General features: G+C 39.5%; 1 protein-coding gene across 6 annotated transcripts in view; it reads left to right on the top strand.

The window, feature by feature from the left end:
* Positions 1 to 27,378, top strand: part of trappc9 (trafficking protein particle complex subunit 9) — a 383,858-nt gene that overhangs the window by 74,809 nt on the left and 281,671 nt on the right. For all 6 annotated transcript variants that reach the window (XM_059010260.1, XM_059010253.1, XM_059010235.1 and 3 more), the window contains 2 exons: positions 10,215 to 10,300; positions 25,289 to 25,415. In XM_059010260.1, the coding sequence (XP_058866243.1) occupies positions 10,215 to 10,300; positions 25,289 to 25,415 (213 nt within the window). The remainder of the gene's footprint in view (positions 1 to 10,214; positions 10,301 to 25,288; positions 25,416 to 27,378) is intronic.

Here is a 27,378-nt window from a genome sequence, read left to right as displayed (position 1 = left end):
GTTGTTGTTGTTGTTGTTGTTTGTTTTGTCATTTAGCAGACACTTTTATCCAAAGCGACTTACAGACTTGGGGGTGAACTGTGCATCACAACTGCTGCTGCAGAGTCACTGGCAATAGAACCTCGGTTTTACGTCTCATCCGGTTTTGGAATTCTCTCTTACCCCTCTAGATGGGGCACAAGCAAATAATGATGATGGCAGTGCTTCATGTAGAAAAAAATGCACACTGTACATATAGACACCCTTTTCGTGATGTCACTCCTTCAAACCTGTACTTTTTTGGAGTGGGACTGGCTAGGTTGTGCTCTTGGGAATCTGAAGACATTTCTTCTGATAAGACCATGCTGATTCTCTTTTACTACACAGTTCTCACTCTGCTTTGTGATTGGGATTCAAAGTTATTGGCTGTGTTGAGACTTGATAGCATGCTCAGCTGTACCCTATAGTGTTTTACAGTGTTCAATTCCATGGTGCACTCTGTAAAGTAGATTGATACAAAACTGTAAAGCAGTTTTTACTTTTATAGAAAAGTAGGCTATTGTTTTGAGCCCTGTTCTAATAAATTCTTGTGTCCTAAGCTGGTATCTACTGCAATCTTGCTCAATGTCTCTGAAAGAAAGGATTGGTTAGTTTAGCAATGAGATGTTGTTGGTGGAGTTGATGAACAGAGGGAATGTACAGTAAGAATCTTATTTTGAAGAACATACAGAACCTAACCTAATGTTTGTTCCCTGTGAATTCCTGTAGGTTATGTCCTGGCACATGTAGTTGTTCAGCTGTACAGTCAATAAAAGTGCTTAGATAATAAGTGAGCTGCTTATTGCTTTTTTATTTTAGTGATTAGGAATTTTCCTACAGACCACAAACAGCTAAATATGAAACAACATAGGCATTTTATACAAAAAATGTGTTTATTATTATTATTATTATTATTATTATTATTATTATTATTATTATTATTAATAATAAAAAAATAATAGTTATCGTTTGTAACAGTATGCACTGTAGTTACATGTGGGGAGTGATTGGACTAATTATAAACAAGAAGCACATTATTTATCTTTTAATTGCAGCTTACATAAGCTGCTTTATAGGGTTGCAAAATAGTGCAAAACACAAAGAAGATGACTTAGCCTGAAGCCAGCATGTCCCAAGCACACTAGGAGCACTTGTTTTGGGTTGTTTTGCCATTGCTATAGGACGTAGCACATTCTCTTTTGAGTCAAAAGTCATACAAAGAAACAATAAGCTTTGATTTCTTACTGTACCATTGCAATATGCAAACTATGTCAGGCAGAACTGTGTCTATTGTGGATGAACAGCTTGGTGCTGCCAGCCTGTGCATGTTTGTTAAACTTCCTCAGATTTTAAGTTGGCTTATAAGGACGTTTGTATTGTAGAAGTCATTTCATCATTATTGCCTGGTTGAGACTGAACTTCCTGTCTGTGTTCCACTATTCTCAGTGTTTTGTAGCCCTGCTTGGCTACTTTCCTGTGTGATGTTCTTTACCTAACCATGATTCAGTAATGGAGAGGACACCCTCCCTGCCAGATACAGCTGATTTGACTGTGGCAAGTACTGCATGTGCATTTTTTAATTTTTAGCTTTATAATAAAGCTCACAGAGAACTATGGGTTAGAGAGAATAACTCTTAGTTCTAGACGCACCCAACAGGTAAATGATTTAAACAGTCAATATTTTACAAATCAATACAGAAGAAAAGCTTTTCCAAATGCAGAACTGCTGATTGCAGTGGAAAACTGTCATCTCTGAGCAGAGACAGTAAACTCTGATAACTCAGTTCAGGGAGTACAATTTTGCCCTGAGCAGTGAATGTTGCAGGCCATTGCAATTCATTGTGTGTCAGTAAACAGCATTAGGCAGATGGCTGGTGCTATGAAGACCCGATTTTATTTGTGTTTTGAAAGTAAAATGAATGGAAATGCTATTCCCAAAGGCACAATATCTTGAACGTTGATAGGCTGACATACAGACTATTAGGCATGTTTCTTTCTCCTTTGCTTGCCCCATCCATCTTATTAGCCGTTCAGTTAGCCTCAGGTGTTGTCTGTTGTATTTTTGTTTTATATATGTCTCCGTGAGTTTTCAGTCCTTGGCCCCCACACTCGCATTCTAGAATGCATCTCATTGGTTTTGACTGCTGGACTGTGGTGTATTCCTTTCCTGTTGCACGGCAATTAGGATTTGCCAATGGTTAAGTTTGGGAATAATGCCTGTATCTCAACATGACAAAACAATATCTGTGGTTAAGGTTAGACTATTAAAATAAACCAGTGGCTGGTTTTATGCACTCTGATATTAGCACTCATCTTGGAGTACCTTCATCTTAAATCCCACACAGACCCACACAATCAGCAGTTAAAGAGAGCAGATGGAGTTGTTTTACTTTTACAGCCTATTTTGAGAGAGAGAGAAAAAAAACAACAAAGAAAACTGTGCATCAGGGCAGAATCTCTCGACATCAGAGAAAATTTCACTTTGGTTTTTAAAGTATTGCTATAAACACACCAGGCCCCAATGGCCATAAAGGCAGCAAGAATTGTCAGCGTGGAGAGGAATACAGATTGCACTTCGACTGGAATGTGCCTGTGGAGATGATACAGATGCTTCCAATAGCACACCAGGGTGTTTACTCTTCTTTCTGTGAAGATGTGCCATAAGATATACAGTATGCATTTCAAATATGAATTATACAGAATGCCAATTGTCCAATTAAATGTGCCTTGTGTAGTGGAGCAATTACAGTATACTATACAGACAGGATGAAATGTGCATAGTGTAATGATGCTAGTACAGTATACTATACAGACAGGATGAAATGTGCATAGTGTAATGATGCTAGTACAGTATATTATACAAACAGGATGAAATGTGCATAGTGTAATGATGCTAGTACAGTATATTATACAGACAGGATGAAATGTGCATAGTGTAATGATGCTAGTACAGTATACTATACAGACAGGATGAAATGTGCATAGTGTAATAATGCTAGTACAGTATATTATACAAACAGGATGAAATGTGCATAGTGTAATGATGCTAGTACAGTATACTATACAGACAGGATGAAATGTGCATAGTGTAATGATGCTAGTACAGTATATTATACAAACAGGATGAAATGTGCATAGTGTAATGATGCTAGTACAGTATATTATACAGACAGGATGAAATGTGCATAGTGTAATGATGCTAGTACAGTATACTATACAGACAGGATGAAATGTGCATAGTGTAATGATGCTAGTACAGTATACTATACAGACAGGATGAAATGTGCATAGTGTAATGATGCTAGTACAGTATATTATACAAACAGGATGAAATGTGCATAGTGTAATGATGCTAGTACAGTATACTATACAGACAGGATGAAATGTGCGTAGTGTAATGATGCTAGTACAGTATATTATACAGACAGGATGAAATGTGCATAGTGTAATGATGCTAGTACAGTATACTATACAGACAGGATGAAATGTGCATAGTGTAATGATGCTAGTACAGTATACTATACAGACAGGATGAAATGTGCATAGTGTAATGATGCTAGTACAGTATACTATACAGACAGGATGAAATGTGCATAGTGTAATGATGCTAGTACAGTATACTATACAGACAGGATGAAATGTGCATAGTGTAATGATGCTAGTACAGTATATTATACAAACAGGATGAAATGTGCATAGTGTAATGATGCTAGTACAGTATACTATACAGACAGGATGAAATGTGCGTAGTGTAATGATGCTAGTACAGTATATTATACAGACAGGATGAAATGTGCATAGTGTAATGATGCTAGTACAGTATACTATACAGACAGGATGAAATGTGCATAGTGTAATGATGCTAGTACAGTATACTATACAGACAGGATGAAATGTGCATAGTGTAATGATGCTAGTACAGTATATTATACAGACAGGATGAAATGTGCGTAGTGTAATGATGCTAGTACAGTATACTATACAGACAGGATGAAATGTGCATAGTGTAATGATGCTAGTACAGTATACTATACAGACAGGATGAAATGTGCATAGTGTAATGATGCTAGTACAGTATATTATACAGTACAGGGCATACTTGATATACTGCATTTAAAGCCCGGTTCCCTAGCCGGCCTAGAAATAGAGGGCCAAATATTCAAACGCCTTGCGTGTGTCGCAAGGGGAGTTGTAGAGACATTCTTCCGCAAGTCCTTTTTGCAAAAAAAGTTGCGCTTTTGAGTGAGATTCAAAATAGATGCTGCTTTGGAAAGTGCTGTTCCCTCACTTTGGGGAGGTGTCATGAATAATCCTGGAAGTTCACCACCACCACGAGCTAAATTCAAAAGTTAATTTGTTCGCAAATCACTACGTTGCATGCAAATCATTTAAGACTGGTTCCACTCCTCTTAATTATTTCGGAGGAAGTATTTCAGGACAATCTCTGTTTCTAGTTAGAGTGTCTACTGAAGAAGTCCTTAGTCGATTTATACTTTGATTAAACATAATAACATTTTGGTTTATTTTCAACTCAAACATTTAATTTATTTGTGGTTTATTTTAACTCTGTATTTTGGTTTGTGTATATGCACTAGTATTCGGTGTTTTGTTAAGGTTCGGCATTTAAACGGTTTAAAATGTAATATAAAGTGGAAAGGCATTCCGATGACTCCAGAAGGCCGACATTAATAAAAAAGAAAAAATAAAAATAACCATACACATACCCTACACAAACATTGGTTTGACCCATGATCCGTGCTGTAGTAATATCTAACATTAGAACAGAACCCGCAGTATGTGGAGATTGCAATAAATAAATAAATAAATACATTTCTGTTTAGGCTAGATGGTTGTTAGCTTGGTTGGTTTTTATTCTCTATTAATTAAATTCTATTAAAAAAAAGAACCAGCCTGTTCTTATTGTTTTTATATATTTTGAATAGGGGAAGTTAGCAGGGCAATTTTCCTGCGTGGGGGTAGGGGGACAGGCAGGCATGAGCACGTTTAACCCTGAATAAAATGTTGTTCCTCTTATTAAGCAGTAGTGTAATCTGAAGCAGTGGTATTTAAAAATAACAGAAGCCAGTTCTCACTTTTGTGAAGTAGGCTACAATATTTGTTTTCATTAAAAACTTGTTGTTTATTGAAATGAATGTTCAGCTTTCATATTGAAGCTTGTTGTGTACGACTCATTCAATCAAACCAAGCAGTGTAGGAATTTGATTTTTTTAAATCAAGCTTATTTCATTTGTGTATAAAAAATGACAATAGAGTCGCAGTCCTTCTTTCGCAGTCAGTGTCATCTTTATGGCCCGTATGTAAATGGTAAAGTAATTAAATGTCCCTGGCAGTGGGCTGTCTCTGTCAGTGTCATCTTTATGGCCCGTATGTAAATGGTAAAGTAATTAAATGTCCCTGGCAGTGGGCTGTCTCTGTTTAGCGCACACAAGAACTTCCAGAATGGATAAAACTGTGTTGAGAACTTTGACGCATTTGAGAGCAAAACATTTTATGACATTTTTAACTTTCATAGCTGAAGAGATGCTGGGGCTATGCCTCGTCAAGCCCAAATAATGCGTCTTCATTTTGCAAAAAGTTGCGATGGTTCTATACCTCGAGAGAGCCGCAGTTGATTTCCTGTGTTCATTCATGTTCATTTATTCATGTCCGCTGCGATAATTGCAGTTTCTCCAACTCTCTTGGATTTCACTCACCTGCGATTTTACACAAAACATTCACAACGCAAGCAGAGCTGCGAGAAAGATGAGAAAATTGGCAAGACCTTTGAATCTTTACTGTGGTCATGAACAATCCACCTCTCAAATTAGTTCTGCTTTTTCAGGCCTCACTGTTACATAATAGACTCACCTCTTCAGACAGTACCTGCAGAACTCCTCTTTTTTCTCTGGACACTTTATCACTCTTCCTTAATGCGCTTTACTTGCACTTATCTGCTCCCTATTTTTCTGCATTTAATCCTGTACTTTACAGAGTACTGTACTGTAATCTGCCAAAAGTGTTATTCAATCTGTAGTATTTTGCATTTAATCGTATCCTGATGTAACTATCACTGACACTGTTATCTGCTCTGATATTGAGTTGTATTTTGTAATATACTTGTACTTGCTAGAACTGAAGTCATTGTATTTTATCTTGCTCTTAATTGTATTCGTACTTGTACTGTGATTCCTGTAAGTCACCGTGGATAAGGGCGTCTGCTAAGAAATTAATAATAATAATAATAATAATAATAATAATAATAATAATGCATATTCTCCCCATGCAGAAGAAAGACACTTTTGACATGAGCTTCTATGATTACAACTATTTGTTAAAAACAAATACATATTTGTAAACCATGTGCACTAAGTGCAGTGAATTGGGCAGTTCACGATGCACAAACTCTGTACCGTTCCAGAGTGTTATTTTCCAGTGAAATATTTAATGAATTCAAAAGACAGTGAGATCCTTTAATTACAAACTGAACTGGAGTAGTATGTAAACAAATCATGCATGAAAGGGCCCTCAAATTCCACACTGCTAAAGCAGTGATCCTGAAAAAAAAGGAAAAATGTAGGGGTTGAAATCTCTGTGGGTGACTGAATGTTTATCTGTAATAAACTTCACACCCCAATAATAAACTTCACACCCCTACTGCTGACTTTTCTAGCTCAAAAAAGAGCCCCCTGTAATCCAGTAACTCCACTGCACTTGTATCTTGCCTTTAAATATCAGGGCTTTTAATGCTAGCTGGCTGGTGAATTCTGAAACAATTTCATTTTCCTTATGAGTAACAAGATATAAATTAATCTTTCCATTTTCCTGCTTTATGAAGTCATGCCAAGTATATGTGCTATCTCCTGTCCCAAACAGAACAGGATAATTGAGCAGAAAAAGACTCACAGTTCTTTAGATCACAAAAACGCCATGGCAAACTGATATAGTCTCGCATCTGATATTACCCTAAAATCTGATATCCATTTTAAATTAAATTGGATTACCAAGCAATGGAGTTGGGAAAACAATTTAATTTTAAATGCCATTCAAACTATTTGTGTTGGGAACAGCAGCAGGATTTTCCCCCAGGGTCAGTGTGAGAGTTGGAATGTACTGTACCAGGTATGCTGCTGAATGTTAATATTGCCTGTAAGACTGAGATACCGCTTGGTGGGGATTTATATGGTAATAGTGATTTTTTTGTAAAATAACATTGCTGCTGGGGTATACAATATGATCAGATGTTCTGTAAAATCACCCCTGTCTTTACACACCCCTCTCCTTACAATCACACTCTCTTTACAATCACACCTCTCTTTACATCCCTCTCCTTACATTCACCCTCTCTTTACAATCACACCTCTCTTTACAACCCCTCTCCTTACATTTACCCTCTCTTTACAATCACACCTCTCTTTACAATCCCTCTCCTTACATTCACCCTGTCTTTACAATCACACCTCTCTTTACAATCCCTCTCCTTACAATCACACTCTCTTTATAATCACACTCTCTTTACAATCACATATCTCTTTACAATCCCTCTCCTTACATTCACCCTCTCTTTACAATCACACCTCTCTTTACAATCCCTCTCCTTACAATCACACTCTCTTTACAATCACACCTCTCTTTACACACACTCTCTTTACAATCACCCTCTTTACAATTACCCCTCTCTTTACAATCACAACTGTCTTTACAATCACCCTCTATACAATCACCCTCTACACACACTCTTTACAATACCCCTCTCTTTACAATCACCCTCTCTTTACAATCACCCTCTTTACACACACTCTCTTTACAATCACCCTCTTTACACACCTTCTCTTTACAATCACCCCTCTCTTTACAATCACCCTCTTTACACACACACCCTCTTTACACACACTCTCTTTACAATCACCCTCTTTACACACACTCTCTTTACAATCACCCTCTTTACAATCACCCGTCTTTACACACACTCTCTTTACAATCACCCCTCTCTTTACACACCCCTCTCTTTACAATCACCCCTCTCTTTACACACCCCTCTTTACACACCCCTCTCTTTACACACACTCTCTTTACAATCACCCACTCTTTACACACCCCTCTCTTTACACACACTCTCTTTACAATCACCCCTCTCTTTACACACCCCTCTCTTTACAATCACCCCTCTCTTTACACACCCCTCTTTACACACCCCTCTCTTTACACACACTCTCTTTACAATCACCCACGCTTTACACACCCCTCTCTTTACACACACTCTTTCTACAATCACACCTCTCTTTACACACACTCGCTTTACAATCACCCTCGCTTTACAATCACCCTCTCTTTACACACCCCTCTCTTTACAATGACATCTCTCTTTACAATCACCCTCTCTTAATTTTACCCCACCCATTTCGAAATCTGAATCCTGATGTGATTGCCTGCACGTGTGTAAATTAGTGTTGGTATCATTTGTATGGGGAAATGGGTTTATTGTTTACAGACGGGCGCTCGATTGAGACTTGCTGCCTGCTAGGCTTGGTTAAGGGGAAGGGCAGCAAGTGATTGGCTGTGCTAGTCCTCAATCAGCAGGTGGGCGGGTCTTGACAGAGTGTCCGTCAGTTCAAAAACATCCGCGGGAGATGGCTCGGGGCGACTGCAGCGCCATGCCAGAGGGGAGCGGCGTATATTCGGGAGGAGAGGGTCTGCTCTGCAGGAACGACAGCTACGCAACCCTGAGACTGCAAGCGGTGCTTGTGAAGGCAATGCCCAGCCAAGGCCGTATGAAGCAGCAGGAGTCGTAGTATGAATACTGGCTCATGAGTAGGTTAGTTAGGGGATAGTGATACCATGTGATGTATAGCGAGGGTTACGTAGTGTAGCTGGTTCCCGGAGCAGGACGCCTCGTTTTGTAAGGCTAGTGCTCGCCCTCTGTGGCACCTTTTATTTGTAGTTTTTTATTTTGTATTTTGTACATCTTGCTGTATGTGTCCTGTGTGCGTTACCATGGCTGGTAACGTCACATGACCATCTTTATTTACTTTGTTTTGTTAATAAATCCTGCGCGCCTGTGCCGGCGTTTTAACTCCACCCCCAGTGTCTCTCTGTATTGCTTAAGCAGCGGCTACCCACACATGTGACACGAGCAAGACCCTTTCACATGATGTCATGAATGTTTTTTCTTTTTCGTAGCATAGAGCATACACACTGATGCTTGGAATAGCTGACATGTCCTCTGCTGTAGTATAATACACTAAGAAGATGTAGAGCATGCAGGGCAACACTGCATGGTATATGCTGACAAAAAGTAAAATAAAAAAAGACCAAGTCACCATAAAAAGTTAACTTTGTTTCTAAAACTTTACAAAGTAATGTCCCAATACTTGATGGAAGGTAGTCTATAGATAAGTAATCTTTCCAAACCAAACATCACATCTAGCTGATCGTTAAGTTGAATTATTCTCATTTGCTGGAGGGCGCAAGTGAATAATAATAATAAAAAAGATAAAAATAAAATGTAATAATCCCCATGTTTCAGCCACATGCACCTGAAATACCTGATACACACACTGAGCCCTCTCTGATTTCAGCAATGAATTCAGCTAGGTTTAATTGGAGCGGCAGCAACACGGGTCCCTGTAGCTGCTCAGATATATTCACATGCGCTTCCTGGGGTATTTATGTGAAGGCTAAATACAGCCGGTTTTGATTTCCCTGTTGTGCAGCTCCGTTTCAGTTTCTTTAAATCCTTACACCTACCAACAGAAACCAGGTACTGTGTTTCTCATGGGCACAGAGGGGTTGAGAACTGGAATTATTTTAGCAGTGTATATATACTTGAATGTGCATGGAAAATCCTCCAAAAGCACATTGTGTTGAGCAAATACATACACACACACACACACACAGTCAGAGACATTTCTTCAAAATAATTGCTCAGAAAATAAATGGAGATTTATTTTTATTTAATGCAATACTAGAAAACCCTCCTTGTAATTTTTGATTTGAGTGTTTGAAGTTTGAAAAACAGGATGAACACGTTGTTCAGGATGGGACCTGGAATCCCAGCTGTTTTGTCCTGGCTTAAGTGTGTCCTGTGCAGGCTGTTTTTAGTTTCTGTCACTTACGATGCTTCTTTGAAATCAAAGTCTGTTTGCATGTGGTTCCTGTGAGGCCTTGACTTTCATGCTCTGATTTGTATGCTTTCTCAGATTTCCAGTGGGTCCAAGGAGATGTCTGTGAGGTCCAGCTGATGGTCTATAACCCCATGCCTTTTGAACTACGGGTGGAGAATATGGTGAGTCACAATCATTTTCATTTTTCAAAAATTGAGTACTGTTACATCCCAAACATCATGTCCTTAGTGTTATCAGAACTGTTTCTGAACTCGGAAACGCTCTATTTGAGTACTGTTACATACCTAACATTATGTCTTCAGTGTTATCAGAACTGTTTCTCAACTCGGAAACACTTGATATAGCTAATCCTGCCAGATTTAGTCATTTTAATATATTAGCATAAAGCAATTGTAAGATGCAACCCCGCACAATCTTCGTCTGTCATGCACAGATCAGAGTAATGGTAACCAAGCCTGCATTGCCGTTCACTTTTATGTTTCATATGCCAGCCTCTCAGCAATTAGGTATACAAATGTCTTTCTGTTGTGCTAAGTGAGAGCACATTAAATTCAATTGGGTGCCTTTGCCTTTCCATCTGTCTTGGCCTACTCCGAAGCACCATCAAGGAATAGAGAGTCTTTTTTTTTAATTTTATTTTTTTTTATACTGTATAGCTTTTAATAGGTGTTTTGGGGGTGCCAGCTCCTAGTGAGGGGGAGTTCAATCTCACAAAAAAGAACATTCAATAAAGAAGAAGTTAAAGCTTCCCATCCCTAGTTTGCATGCGAGTTCTCACAGTTGTACATTTGTTCCGAGAATCAATTTCGTTTTCAAGGTGCAGATCGTACAGTCATTTTAAAAAGACTAGGTTCTGAATTAGAACTTGTTTTTTCAGATTTTCTTTTGCACCTGATTGTGTATGGTAAACGCTTTAAGGCTTTTATATTGTACATGCATTTGATACCCTATTAAAGTGACTAACTCCTACTATGTGGTTAGCATCCCCTTCTCAATGTATTACCTCAGATGAACAACTTCTCGGTGGGTAGCGTTTTAATGAGCTCTGCTGATTTTTAGTGAAATTCTTGTTAATATTAACGGTAGATAAATTCATAAAAACATGTTGTCCCCTTGTTAAAAAAAACATGTCAAAGTGTTTGTGTTGCCTGTACAAATCTCCAAATGCTAGAACTAACCACAATACAGTGCCCTGCCGCCCCCAAAAAAGCACTTGTTCGCCAGGTCCGGTCCAACCCACGAAGCCTTGTGGACATCACCAGCATCGCAGACATGAGCCAACATGCAGCACAACGGGTTCTGCACAGGCTGCACTGCAATGGGTGCTTGACCGGAGAGAAACCCATGCTCACTGGGCCCGGCTGATGTTAGACAGACCTCTGCAGTTCTGGAGGACCCTTCTGATCTCCGACAAGTCCCACTTCCAACAAATCAATTCAGATAGGCACATTTGGGTATGGGGAGGGCTGGAGATGAATTGTGGAATTATTGCTTAAAAGCAACAGTAAAACTGGTGGCTGCAGCGTCATGGGCTGGGGTGTGATTTGGTCCAGTGGAAAGACCACGTTGGTGTTCATGGAGGGATGTCTCAATTCAGCATGTTACATTGCTATCCTTCAGAGCCATCTCATACCATTGTTCCTCCACGGGGTTTTGCAGTTTACATTGCACCATCTTCAGGAAGACGACACCACATGCCATATGCCAAGAATCAACACTACCTGGAAGAGGCAAGAGGGGCTGCAACACTATCGAACACGCCTCAAACACCTTGATAAACAATTGTGGAAACCTCATGAAACTATGGCAAAATCTGGAGAAGAGTGTAATACTGAATCTCATTGATTCTGTGCCTGCACAGGTTCAGGCCCTGCAAGATGCAAAATGCCAAGCTACCAGATACTGATGCGTTTGTTTCTGCTCAGTTTTCTGCTGATGTTGTGTGTCTAATTTATTTATTATTTATTGCATTTATAAAGCGCTTTTTATACAAAAGTATCCCAAAACACTGTATAGTACATTACAGAAAAAAAAATAACAAACCACAATACATTTGTATAGCATGTCACACATACAACTGCCACAATCAGACTACTTAAATAACAGATTTAAATAACATTACACAGATAAGAATACAAAAGCAGCAATTTTAAAGTTACATTAAAACCCACTAAGCTAGGAAAGCCATTGTATAAAAGTGTGTTTTTAGTCTTGACTGTAACGATTTGGGCTTTACAGCGTTTAATTTATGTTCGGGCGCCAGGTACGTAAATATTACCAAATTTTCAAATAAAACCCAATTTAATATGTTAGAGGGCCTAATATAACTTCTAAACATACATCTTGTCCTAGGACTGTTAGTAAATAGGAAACAAGTACTTAATTAACCAATTAAGGGCAGCAGTGTGGAGTAGTGGTTAGGGCTCTGGACTCTTGACTGGAGGGTCGTGGGTTCAATCCCAGGTGGGGGACACTGCTGCTGTACTGTTGAGCAAGGTACTTTACCTAGATTGCTCCAGTAAAAACCCAACTGTATAAATGGGTAATTGTATGTAAAAATAATGTGTAAAAATAATGTAATTGTATGTAAAAATAATGTGATATCTTGTAACAATTGTAAGTCGCCTGGATAAGGGTGTCTGCTAAGAAATGCATAATAATAATAATAATAATAATTAGTCAGTTAATTAGCATCAATCAATTCAGCAATCAAGAGAAAAACAATTAGCCAGTTATTCATGAGATTTATCAAAAATAATATTTACAGAAAGGAAAGCTTGGTTAATAGAAAATACACAGAAACAATTCTATATTAACTCATGAGCTGAGAAACAAAACAAATAATGCCTAAGCAAGTTATGCTAAGTCAGCTTTCCAGTGTATCCATGGCATTACTACACAGTACTTTGTACTGTTAATTTCCTCATTAGCATTAATGTAAATAGCAGTATCTATACATAAAAGCAAAAAACTCATCCAGATACACTGTACTCCAATGTGTAACCAAAGAAAGCTAACTTAGTATGCACAGACAAACCACAATACACAATTAACATGAACTCTGGAGTTCATTAAGGGCCTACATCTAACAATACGGCAAGCATTGTGTATACTAGTGGTTTAGTACACCCAAGATCTTTAGACAATAATAATAATAATAATAATAATAATAATAATAATAATAATAATAATAATAAAGCCAAATAAATCTCACAACAATACATTTAGCAAAAGTAATTGAGAGATAAAATAAGAAACAAAACAAAAACAAAACAAAACAGCATGTTGCAGTGTTAAACTATGACAATTATAGGCTAAGGCAGTGGTTTTATAGTCCCAAACTTTTAGTAACTAGTTTTCTTGTATCCTGAAGTGATATTATAACAGCAGAAGAAGCAAATCCAACCTGACGCAAGTAATTCCGTTCCTCTGTTCGTCCACAACCAGCAACATATAAACAGAAATAGTGTGACCTTTATCTGTTGAATCCTCAGACTTTTTAAACAGCAAGGCACACAGCTCCGTCTTTAATATTGCTTCAGCTATTTTAACAAACAGCCATACAAGCAACACATTTTTTAAGTCTGCTTTGGTTAATTTAAATGCAACACGCTGCCAATATTCGCAGGCGTGTGCTCCAACATTCATCAAAATACACTAAAAAAGAAAGAAAACACACTGCCGCATAGCTCAACACTGCCTAGTTCAATTGCCACCATTCTTCCTTTTTTAAACTGAAAGAAACACACCCTTTTTAAGTTTATCCAATGCAGTGAAATGAAACGTCACTGCTCAAAGCTGACTGACACAGACACGCATAATCCACCCCTTTTCAAGGAGACGCACCAAAAGGCTGAGCTCTACAACTTGGAAACTGTAACGGTCCCAGCTTCCCTGACAAACGAAGGCAGAGCATTCCATAATTTCGGGGCTCTACAAGAAAAAGCCCTATCTCCTGTGTTGCATTTGTTGACCCTAGGAATAACCAGCAGCCCTGCATCCTGTGATCTCGGAGTGCAGTTTGGAAGATACAGAGTCCATTCAGGGCCTTGTAAGTTAACAGCAAAATCTTAAAATCAATTCTATACTGCACAGGGAGCCAGTGTAAAGAGGCCAAAACAGGGGTCATATGTTAACTTTTCCTGGTTTTAGTCAGAATTCTAGCGGAGGTATTCTGAACAAGCTGCAAGCGGGATACCACCCGTTTTGGGACACCAGAAAAAAAGTGCATTACAATAATCAATTCTAGATGAAACAAAGGCATGCATTAGTCTATCGGCATCAGATACAGAAATAATTGGTCTAAGTTTGGCTATATTTCTCAAATGGTAAAAAGATACTTCAGTATGAGTCTCAAATGATAGATCAGGATCTTAATTTCTAGTTTAAGTTTTGATGAGAGACTGCAAGGGTCGAGTTCATGTAATCCCACATTTCCTTTTAGTTGGTTCTGTGAGCCCACTAGCATAACCTCTGAATTCAACATTAGAAAACTCTGTGACATCCAATGCTTGATGTCTTTAAGGCAAGTATCTAATAACACCCAGGTAGAAGAAATTCCTGGCTTTATGGACAGATGTAGCTGGGTATCATCAGCATAGCAATGGAAGTTCACACTGTGTCTGTGGATAATGTCACCTAACAGTAGCATATATAATGAAAACAACAAGGGACCTAGAATGGAGCCCTGTGCAACACTACAGACAACTTCTGATAATGCTGATTTGACCTCCCCAATAGCTATCAGAAAGCTAAGATTTGAACCAGGATAGGACAAGGCCATACAGTCCCTTTCAAGATGATTCAGTAGGATGGAATGGTCTACAGTATCAAAGGCAGCACTTAGATATAGAAGAATTAAAACTGATGGAAAGCCCAAGTCAGAGCTTATCAGTAGATCATTCTCAACTCTGACAAGGGCCGTCTCGGTGCTACGTGCAGCACGAAAACCAGACTGAAACTTCTCGAATATACCGTTAAGAGTTAGAAATGTGTGTAATTGAATTGCAACAACTCTCTCTAGAACATTATCTAAGAATGGTAGGTAGGAGATTGGCCTATAGTTGTTGAGGACTTTAGGGTCCAAATTGTGTTTCTTAAGTAGAGGGTTTACCACAGCTACCTTAAGTGCTGAGGGAACTATACTGGAGGAAAGCGGACCATTTATAATTTTTAAAACGTGGGAATTAATAACACCAAGAACATCTTTAATAGTTTTGTAGGAATAGGATCAAGAGATCATGTAGTAGCTCTTATATGTTGAACTAGCGCTGTCAGTTCCTGTAAGGTAATCAAAGAAAAAGCCCCCATAGTAGTCTTAATAGATGGTGTCTGTGGAATCTCATTTCTGATGTCTAGCATTTTATTTTTAAAGAAATGTAAGACGTCATTGCAGCTGTGAGAGGAGCCAATGTCAATGGTAGGACTATTAGGGGAAGGACTAATTAATTTATCTAGGGTAGCAAAAAGAAATCTAGGATTATTTTTTATTTCTTACAATTAAGTTAGAATAATGTGATGATCTTGCCAACGCCAGAGCCTTCCTATATTTAACCAGGTGGTCCTTCCATGTGATGAAATGAACGGGCAGTTTAGTTTCCCGCCATCTCCGTTCTAGTTTACGACCCTCATATTTCATTGAACCATGGTGAGCTGTTTTTAAAAGACACTCTCTGAGTTTTGACTGGCGCTACAGTATCTAAGATACCAGTCAAGGTGGTGTTGTAGGTATTAACCAGCTCATCTACTGATGAGGACTCAGAGAGTGGTAATGAGCTCAAGACACCAGAAAGCTTAACAGCAGTTGAAGAATTAATTACCCGGGATTTAAATGTACGGTCCACAGTCTTTGTAGATACTGACAGAATCACCTCAAAAAGAATGGCAAGATGATCAGAAATAGTAAGATCTAGGGTTATGACGTTCTTAACAGCTAAACCACGAGAAATATATTGAAAATAATGTTGCAATCAGCGGCAATAGCAGGTACTCTGCTTTTAATGACAAGTTGTAAAAAAATAAAACAACTTGATATCAGTAGCTCAACACAGCAGACTTTGAACAAACTTTATGAACACACTGAAGTAACTGAACAAAGCATGATTAGCAACACGTTGAGTGTACCAGATATTATCAATGATATTACTTGTGCTAATACATTTTATGACATAATAGTAGTAAATACAGTGTCTGATTCTTTTATCCTATTACATGTAGTTAAAGAGAAACCGTTCACAAACTAGGACCATTTTTTATGTACACGGTACTAGCTCCATGTAAATTAAGAATATGTTTCTTAGTACCGCTATATATATGTTTGCACGGACATCCGGGCAACTTGGTGCGCACGCACATCGTAACCGCATAGCAACCTCGGAGCCGCTGAAAACAAACCAAGACAGGCGCTGTTTCTTTTATTAATTGAAGAGTTGTTCCAACCTATTTTTAATGCAATGCCGAAGAGTTGTGTGGTTGTTGGATGCCGCAACCACGACTACATGAAAGACAAGCGACTGTCATTTTTGGAACTTCCGAAGCGGTGTTTAAGACCAGATAGAAGGGAAAAATGGCTTTCTGCAATACATGAAGAAGCGTCTAAATGGAGTCCACCAAACTCAAGAACCATCTGCAGCAAACATTTTATTCATGGTAAACATAGTTATACTTGCAGTATAAATTACAGTAATACACAATCATAACTTATACTTAAAAAAATAATAAGCACACTGTTGTAACAAGTTAGTAGTGCGAAGATTAATTTTAGTAATAAGAGCATTATGCATTCATTTACTCAATGACTTTTTAGTACTACGTACTAGTTTACCAACATTAACATTAGGTAGTCCAAGATTAGTGATAATCACGGTCCATGAAACCGTACAACATCACCCAGGTTCCTAGTTTAACAGGTACATACAATGAAGAGATTCGATTTTTGGGGGCTTTAAGTTGACAGGTAGTATGGGCATTGCTTTAAACCTACAACACCTAATTTTAGTTTGTAACTATTTTTTTTGGGTCACGTAGGTTGTCAACATAATTAGCCATGTCCACTGGTCGGATGTTGCACAGCTTGACAACTGTTTGTTTTCAGTGGCTACCAGTTGCTATGCGGAAGTCACTTGACAAACCAATTGAGTTGTTCACTGCAAGCCACGTATGGAATATTGAGGTAAACTAAACCAGGTTTTATTTCGTACCTGACAAGCCCTCTCCCACAGTCGCCGATGGCGAATGCATATTAAAAAATGATCGCAGAATTCTGGTCGTCGTTGACGATCCACAGCTTGCATATTTGAGCCCTGATTGTCATTCGGTCCAAACCAAGTTTCAGATAAAGAGAGAATATCAATGTTGTAATCCTGAATAAAATCGCTAATTAATGGACTCTTGTTAGACAGAGACCTGACATTAAATAAACCTAGGTGTAAATTGGTCCAATCATGAGCATGTGATTGCGCAGGGGTAATAGGAATTTGTTTCTGTAGCACACACCTCTGTGTTTACTCAGCGGGTAGTGGGAATGGCAGGATACTTTAACCTGAATTTTACATGCCTCTTTAGATTCCCTCCCCTCCCCAGTTCCTAGTTTAAATAGCTTGCTAGGTGATGTTCGATGTTATCAGCTAGCCTGCCTGCATCCTAACTTTTCCAACTGTCTTGTTAATGATTTAAAATCCTTTCAGAATCTCAGATTTTCTGTTCCTCATGTCATTTGTACCTGCATATACAATGACTCTTTTTTGTGATTTAATAATCAGTGCACTCCTGATTCAATATCCTTTACTTTTGCTCCAGGGAGGCAGGTAACAACCCTAACACTACTAACAGCACCTCACCCCTGTGTTCATCCAGCACTAGGTCATCATAGCGTAGAATTGAATCACCTACTAACAGCACCTCACCCCTGTGTTCATCCAGCACTAAGTCATCATAGCGTAGAATTGAATCATCTACTAACAACACCTCACCCCTGTGTTCATCCAGCACTAGGTCATCATAGCGTAGAATTGAATCACCTACTAACAACACCTCACCCCTGTGTTCATCCAGCACTAAGTCATCATAGCATAGAATTTAATCATCTACTAACACCACCTCACCCCTGTGTTCATCCAGCACTAAGTCATCATTGCTCCATGCTTGGAATCTATTAACTAGATCAATCTCCTCTCTATGTTGACTTCTCGGTGTCATCCTCCTCTTTGTACTTTAACAGTTCCCCAGTCCCCACTCACTTCCTGCCTTTCATCCATATTTACCTCCTCAGGTCCCTCTACACATACAGTTCCACTGTCATGCTTGGCACTGTAACGTCACATGGAGCAGGCGCATTTATAAAGTTAAAATCAGAGTTGTTTTCAGTCTCATCTTCAGTATCCAAAACAAACCAAGTGTTATTAATTTTGTTAAAACTATTTTCAATGAACTGCTCATTTTCCTTTATGCTTCTAAGTATTTCAATTTGTTTTTCAAGTTCGTCAACCTTCTGCATTAAAGAATGCGTGACAGAGCCCTTCTTGCAAATGAAGTCTTTCTTAAATTGAAATGTATTGACCACCATATACATTTCACAAGACATACAGAACAAAGCACCTCTGTTTCAAGACTGCTCATTTTAATATGGCAGGGCACTGTATTTTGCCTTTTTAAAAATTCAGTAAGAAGCTGAGAGTGGTTTCAAAGTGTTTTTTTTGTTTGTTTTTATTTTGTTTAAAGAATCAAACATGTTAATCTTTTATTTTTGTTTCTCTTTCTCTAAAATGACATTATTCTTGTAATAGATATTTAAATACATTATGCTTATCAAATCCTGTCAAACTGCTGTTCGGGAAATGCTGGGAAGAAAATGTAATTTGGTGTTTGATGTAATTATAATGAGGGGTTATTTTCACTCTCTCAGCTGCTTTTTATGCAGTTTTTAAGCAGTAGGAAAATATGCATGTTCTTGCCTCTGCTGCCAATTTCCATACTGTTTGGCATCTTGGGGGATAGGCAGTACTTTGCATGTAGTCTATGTGCACGCACTGCTCTCTGTGGGGCTTTGGGATGGAGTGTGAAAGTGTTTTTTAAACCAAGCAAAATGTATTTACCTTCATAGTTCTTCTGGTCTTTTCTTTCGTCTGCACATAATCTGAAAACCAGGCCAGTGAATGCTGCAGGTTATAGGCAGATCCTGAAACAGACCTTGATTTGCTTTAGTTGTCGGTTAAACACACAGAGACCTTTTTTTAAAGGAAGTGCACATTTTACAGAGGGCAATAATAATAATAATAATAATAATAATAATAATAATAATAATAATTAAACTAGCAAGAATGTACTTCTTGAATCTGACTTGCTTCCTGCTAGCTTTGTTATAATGTTCCAGTTGTTTTATTCTTCTCCGAAATTGACCTTTGCCTTTGCTCATGCACCAAAGTAGGACCTACACACTGTCAATACCAGAGTTCCCCTTTTTTCAGCCTTTGAGTCTATACTCCTTAGTTTGCAGTCTTACAGTACCTCTGTTAACCTTTACCTTCTATAATGAAGCAGACAGCCACATACTGTACATTTGCACCATGTTCCTCTGATGGGGGCATCAATGTATGGAGGCAGGAGTTTTGACTGTGTGAATTTAAAGGGTTTATTCAATAGTCTTTTTACATGATGGGTGCACAGTGAGACTTCTTAATCTGCTGCAGATTGAATCAGTTGAGGCTCCAGTGCTTGCAGTAGCAACTCACATGATACTTACAATGAATGAATGCAAGCAATTAAAAAAACATTCTAGTATGCAATAAGTAATGATTTCCCCTTTGTTGTCAAAAAAAAAAGAAGTAATTATTAAGGTTGGAGATCAATCTCTTGCATAAAATAAAAGGGATATGTTTGTCCAGTCCTAGATCCTCCCCCTACATCTCATGGAAGTATGTATTCAATACAAAGAGTTGAAATGCTATTCACTTCTGCCTTGAAGAACTTGCAGTTAGGTGGTGCTACTGCAGACCTGGGAAAGCTTTTTCTGTAAATCATGCATTGTGAAGCAAATCATGTTCATATTTATCTCAGTGGGATTCTTCTGTTTTTGTGAGGTTGCCAAAAAAACTGTTGTCGTGTCTCCTTGTTTTGATTAGCATCTATCAAGAAAGACAGAATGAAGTGTTATTCATGGCTTGCAATGCACCTTGAAAATGAATCACTCTTCCAGCTAATCTTTCAAGAGGAGCGGGTCATTAAAGTGAAGGGCGCAGGGGGGAGCTCCTTTGGGTTCCTTCTTATTTCTTCTAAAGGTTAGCGTCTCCCTCGAGCTCTGTTAAGTTGCCGTCAGTTTTTAACACTTGCTTTACTGCTTTTTGAGTTACAATACTCTGACTACCTCACAGCTTTTTTGTTACATGGTGTTATGTTATCATTGGTAAGGGGAAGGTCTGGAAGCTTTTGTGATTTCTTTTTTTTTTTTTTTTTTGGTAGACCCCAAAGTAGGGACTATATAAAACAGTTCTAATTTCAGAACTGTAATATATAATGGTTCTATATTTTTCTTTGGTATTTGCACAATTACAAAGCTGATGTGCTATGTGTTGCTGTCTCTTTAAAGTAGGCATACATAGGAAACTATCGTAGCTTTTATGTTTCTTTAAATAGTCTCTTGTCAGCCTCTATATGTCTCCTAATGGTTTCATATATCACCTTCGGGTCACATTAGCATCTCATCTGAATAAGTGTGTAAAAGTACTGAGAATAATATACCCTACAGTGTAAATTACCTTGCTGATTGTGAAAAAGCAGGTCTGTGTGGGAGGTTTACTCCTGCTTTCATTCTGATACTCCAGTCCCTCCTCTTTCAGCAATTGTGGCTACAGTGCAGTGCTCCAGCTCTCTATAATGAGGGTCTATGCTCCAGCTCTCTATAATGAGGGTCTATGCTCCAGCTCTCTATAATGAGGGTCTCCTATGCTCCAGCTCTCTATAATGAGGGTCTATGCTCCAGCTCTCTGTAATGAGGGTCTCCTATGCTCCAGCTCTTTATAATGAGGGTCTATGCTCCAGCTCTCTATAATGAGTGTCTATGCTCCAGCTCTCTATAATGAGGGTCTATGCTCCAGTTCTCTATAATGAGGGTCTCCTATGCTCCAGCTCTCTATAATGAGGGTCTATGCTCCAGCTCTCTATAATGAGAGTCCCCTATGCTCCAGCTCTCTATAATGAGAGTCTATGCTCCAGCTCTCTATAATGAGAGTCCCCTATGCTCCAGCTCTCTATAATGAGGGTCTATGCTCCATCTCTCTATAATGAGGGTCTCCTATGCTCCAGTTCTCTATAACGAGAGTCTCCTATGCTCCAGCTCTCTATGAGGGTCTATGCTCCAGCTCTCTATAATGAGAGTCCCCTATGCTCCAGCTCTCTATAATGAGGGTCCCCTATGCTCCAGCTCTCTATAATGAGGGTCTATGCTCCAGCTCTCTATAATGAGTGTCTATGCTCCAGCTCTCTATAATGAGAGTCCCCTATGCTCCAGCTCTCTGTAATGAGAGTCCCCTATGCTCCAGCTCTCTATAATGAGGGTCTGTGCTCCAGTTCTCTATAATAAGGGTCCCGTATGCTCCAGCTCTCTATAATGAGCGTCCCGTATGCTCCAGCTCTCTATAATGAGCGTCCCGTATGCTCCAGCTCTCTATAATGAGAGTCTCCTATGCTCCAGCTCTCTATAATGAGAGTCCCCTATGCTCCAGCTCTCTATAATGAGAGTCTATGCTCCAGCTCTCTATAATGAGAGTCCCCTATGCTCCAGCTCTCTATAATGAGGGTCTATGCTCCAGCTCTCTATAATGAGGGTCTCCTATGCTCCAGTTCTCTATAACGAGAGTCTCCTATGCTCCAGCTCTCTATAATGAGAGAGAGAGGGAGAGGATACTGAGTGATCGTATGCGGTACAGTATACGATTTTTATTCGCCGCAGGAAGATGTCCTCACATAACCCACTAAAAACCGTATAGTACAAATGATCAGTGAGCATTCTGTTTGTACCAAAAGTAAACATTTAAAATGAATACCAATAAAGTTTGTACATTTTTTAGATTCAATAAATGAATTCAGGGAATATTTTACAGGACGGATCTTTACTTTCATTTTCAACAGACTCTGCTTTGACTCTGATTCATTTCGAACCCTGTTTATGGCCTCCTTGCCACTGTCTTCAGATAGAACCTTGAAGCCGGTCTTTTTGTTTTGTTGTTTGCTATCGTTCCCGGTGTTAATGAAGAGGCTACAGGCTGTTTGGATACGTCAGACACAGGCAGATGTTCCCGGTGGTAATGAAGGGGCTACAGGCTGTTTGGATACGTCAGACACAGGCAGATGTTCCTGGTGGTAATGAAGGGGCTACAGGCTGTTTGGATACGTCAGACACAGGCAGATGTTCCTGGTGGTAATGAAGGGGCTACAGGCTGTTTGGATACGTCAGACACAGGCAGATGTTCCTGGTGGTAATGAAGGGGCTACAGGCTGTTTGGATACGTCAGACACAGGCAGATGTTCCTGGTGGTAATGAAGGGGCTACAGGCTGTTTGGATACGTCAGACACAGGCAGATGTTCCCGGTGGTAATGAAGGGGCTACAGGCTGTTTGGATACGTCAGACACAGGCAGATGTTCCCGGTGGTAATGAAGGGGCTACAGGCTGTTTGGATACGTCAGACACAGGCAGATGTTCCTGGTGGTAATGAAGGGGCTACAGGCTGTTTGGATACGTCAGACACAGGCAGATGTTCCTGGTGGTAATGAAGGGGCTACAGGCTGTTTGGATACGTCAGACACAGGCAGATGTTCCCGGTGTTAATGAAGAGGCTACAGGCTGTTTGGATACGTCACACACAGGCAGATGTTCCCGGTGTTAATGAAGGGGCTACAGGCTGTTTGGATACGTCAGACACAGGCAGATGTTCCTGGTGGTAATGAAGGGGCTACAGGCTGTTTGGGTACGTCAGACACAGGCAGATGTTCCTGGTGGTAATGAAGGGGCTACAGGCTGTTTGGATACGTCAGACACAGGCAGATGTTCCCGGTGTTAATGAAGGGGCTACAGGCTGTTTGGATACGTCAGACACAGGCAGATGTTCCTGGTGGTAATGAAGGGGCTACAGGCTGTTTGGATACGTCAGACACAGGCAGATGTTCCCGGTGGTAATGAAGGGGCTACAGGCTGTTTGGATACGTCACACACAGGCAGATGTTCCCGGTGGTAATGAAGGGGCTACAGGCTGTTTGGATACGTCACACACAGGCAGATGTTCCCGGTGGTAATGAAGGGGCTACAGGCTGTTTGGATACGTCAGACACAGGCAGATGTTCCCAGTGTTAATGAAGAGGCTACAGGCTGTTTGGATACGTCACACACAGGCAGATGTTCCTGGTGGTAATGAAGGGGCTACAGGCTGTTTGGATACGTCAGACACAGGCAGATGTTCCTGGTGGTAATGAAGAGGCTACAGGCTGTTTGGATACGTCAGACACAGGCAGATGTTCCCGGTGGTAATGAAGGGGCTACAGGCTGTTTGGATACGTCAGACACAGGCAGATGTTCCTGGTGGTAATGAAGGGGCTACAGGCTGTTTGGATACGTCAGACACAGGCAGATGTTCCCGGTGTTAATGAAGAGGCTACAGGCTGTTTGGATACGTCAGACACAGGCAGATGTTCCCGGTGGTAATGAAGGGGCTACAGGCTGTTTGGATACGTCAGACACAGGCAGATGTTCCTGGTGGTAATGAAGGGGCTACAGGCTGTTTGGATACGTCAGACACAGGCAGATGTTCCCGGTGTTAATGAAGGGGCTACAGGCTGTTTGGATACGTCAGACACAGGCAGATGTTCCTGGTGGTAATGAAGGGGCTACAGGCTGTTTGGATACGTCAGACACAGGCAGATGTTCCTGGTGGTAATGAAGGGGCTACAGGCTGTTTGGATACGTCAGACACAGGCAGATGTTCCCGGTGTTAATGAAGGGGCTACAGGCTGTTTGGATACGTCAGACACAGGCAGATGTTCCTGGTGGTAATGAAGGGGCTACAGGCTGTTTGGATACGCCAGACACAAGCAGATGTACTGCAGTGTCGACAGTCATTTTGTGCAACTTATTTTCACTTTGGGTGGATCTGAACCATGTTTCCATGATTATACCGGTTATTTAAGATATAGTTTTTGTGTATTATATTTAATTGTTAAATAAAGTCAAAAAGTAAAAGTCTGTCTATCTATATCTATCTATCTACTGAAAAATTATTACAGTCAATCAAAACATCTTTATAAAAGTTTACCTCAGTCAATTTACCATGGTTTGACCTGTTTATTAATATGTTTTACTGTCATTTTCCATATTTGACCATGCTTTCAATATGCTTTATTACACCCTGCTATGCTTTAACTGTGATAAACCTTTATAAGGGATGTTTTGACAAGAAGCTTTTTTTTCTTGAAGAAATTCTATTCAAATGTACTTTATTAAGTTTCTTTTAGTGTTGTGGTTAATAGTTGTACTGCATATATAACCTCTGGCTTGTAATATTAGTGGGTTTCATGTATATATTTTTTAATGCTTTTCTTGAAATCAATGCACTTACAAACATGTTAAGATATTCTTTACCAGCAGGACAAAGAATTCAGGTTGAGGCACAGAGAAGGTAGAAAATACCTGGTCAGATCTAGTAATGGGTTGGGTTTATGAAATATAGTCCTCTTTTGTGATCTTAACTGTAATATTGTAATGGTTGGTAGTGGTTACTCTGGCTCCACAGGTTATTGTATACAATGCTAAACTGTTCTATGTTGTTTCAAACAAGGGTTTGGAGTTTATTCTTCTGATTTGTATTTTATTTATTTATTTATTTATTTATTTATAAAAAAGGATTAACACTCTATCATGAGTTACAGTTTTAATATTTGCTGGAAAACACATCCTGCCTGAAGATCACACCTCTATAATACACTGCAATGCAAAGTATTATTTTATTAGTTGCCTTGTCTTGTACTACATTGTCTGTATGGGTAATTGCCCAAAATAGGATGCAACTAGATAAACTTTACCACACTAAAAACAAATCCAATCCCTTTTATATTAGTTGTTTTTAATAATGAACACTTTATTTAACCATTGCTTTTTATTTGCAGGGTCTTCTGACTTCGGGAGTTGAGTTTGAGTCTCTGCCTGCTGCCCTCTCACTACCAGCTGAGTCTGGCCTGTATCCTGTCACGCTGGTTGGAGTTCCACGGACCGCAGGCAGCATTACAGTCAATGGTAAGAGCCATCGCTGGTGTACGTTTAACAGCATTACAGTCAATGATAAGAGCCATCGCTGGTGTACGTTAAACAGCATTACAGTCAATGATAAGAGCCATCGCTGGTGTACGTTAAACAGCATTACAGTCAATGATAAGAGCCATCGCTGGTGTACGTTAAACAGCATTACAGTCAATGGTAAGAGCCATCGCTGGTGTATGTTAAACAGCATTACAGTCAATGATAAGAGCCATCGCTGGTGTATGTTAAACAGCATTACAGTCAATGGTAAGAGCCATCGCTGGTGTACGTTAAACAGCATTACAGTCAATGATAAGAGCCATCGCTGGTGTACGTTAAACAGCATTACAGTCAATGATAAGAGCCATCGCTGGTGTACGTTAAACAGCATTACAGTCAATGGTAAGAGCCATCGCTGGTGTACGTTAAACAGCATTACAGTCAATGGTAAGAGTCATCGCTGGTGTACGTTAAACAGCATTACAGTCAATGGTAAGAGCCATCGCTGGTGTACGTTAAACAGCATTACAGTCAATGGTAAGAGCCATCGCTGGTGTACGTTAAACAGCATTACAGTCAATGGTAAGAGCCATCGCTGGTGTAAATTAAACAGCATTACAGTCAATGATAAGAGCCATCGCTGGTGTAGGTCAAAGGATCCTTATTAACTGAATATTGCAGTTTACCAAACCTATCCCCATGATCTCTGAAGCCATTACATTGTCCTGTGTGTTTTATTTAAGGGATAATGGCATTGCTGTGGTGGTTACAAGGTAATAATGGAAGTCCTGAGTCAGTAAAGTTATTTGAACATGGGGGTTCCATTATAAGAACATAAGAAAGTTTACAAATGAGAGGTGGCCATTCAGACCATCTTTGGTTGTTAGTAGCTTATTGATCCCAGAATCTCATCAAGCAGCTTCTTGAAGGATCCCAGGGTGTCAGCTTTAACAACATTACAAGGGAGTTGGTTCCAGACCCTCACAATTCTCTGTGTAAAAAAAGTGCCTCCTATTTTCTGTTCTGAATGCCCCTTTATCTAATCTCCATTTGTGACCCCTCGTCCTTGTTTCTTTTTTCAGGTCGAAAAAGCCCCTTGGGTTGATATTGTCAATACCTTTTAGAATTTTGATTGCTTGAATCAGATCGCCACGTAGTCTTCTTTGTTCAAGACTGAATAGATTCAATTCTTTAAGCCTGACATTTTTGAGTCAACATAAACTCCTAGGTCTTTTTCATAGATTCCTTCTTCAATTTCAGTATCTCCCATATAATATTTATAATGCACATTCTTATTGCCTGCGTGCAGTACCTTGCACTTTTCTCTATTAAATGTCATTTGCCATGTGTCTCCCCAGTTCTGAATGCTTTAGATTATGCTATAGATTATGACCTTTGCTGCTGCAACAGTGTTTGCCACTCCGCCTATTTTTGTGTTGTCTGCACATTTAACACGTTTGCTTACTATAGCAGAATCTAAGTCATTAATGTAGATTAGAAAGAGCAGAGGTCCTAATACTGATCCCTGTGGTACTCCACTGGTTACCTTGCTCCATTTTGAGGTTTCTCCTCTAATCAGTACTTTCTGTTTTCTACATGTTAACCACTCCCTAATCCATGTGCATGCATTTCCTTGAATCCCTACTGTGTTCAGTTTGAGAATTAATCTTTTATGTGGGACTTTGTCAAAAGCTTTCTGGAAATCTAAAAAGTCAAGCAGGTCAGTGGTCAATGATTGCGCCACAGCCGTGCCAATATCAGTATTGTACTGCAGCTTATATACTTGGGGATATGCGTTATTTATTTACCTTGGTTTGTCTGAAGTAATCATTTTAGTCCACAGAAAGAGTTTGTGAGAGCAGGGATCAAGCCTGCGTATGAAACGCTTCATCAGTAAGCAGTGGTTTCAGAACAGTTGTCCTTGATAGTGTCATCTCTTTGGCATGCTTTATTTACCATA

This window comes from Acipenser ruthenus, chromosome 3, assembly GCF_902713425.1.
Source record: "Acipenser ruthenus chromosome 3, fAciRut3.2 maternal haplotype, whole genome shotgun sequence".
In the NCBI taxonomy this organism is placed as follows: Eukaryota; Metazoa; Chordata; class Actinopteri; order Acipenseriformes; family Acipenseridae; genus Acipenser; species Acipenser ruthenus.
Note: the sequence above shows the minus strand (reverse complement) of the source record. Positions and strands in the feature narration are given on the sequence as shown.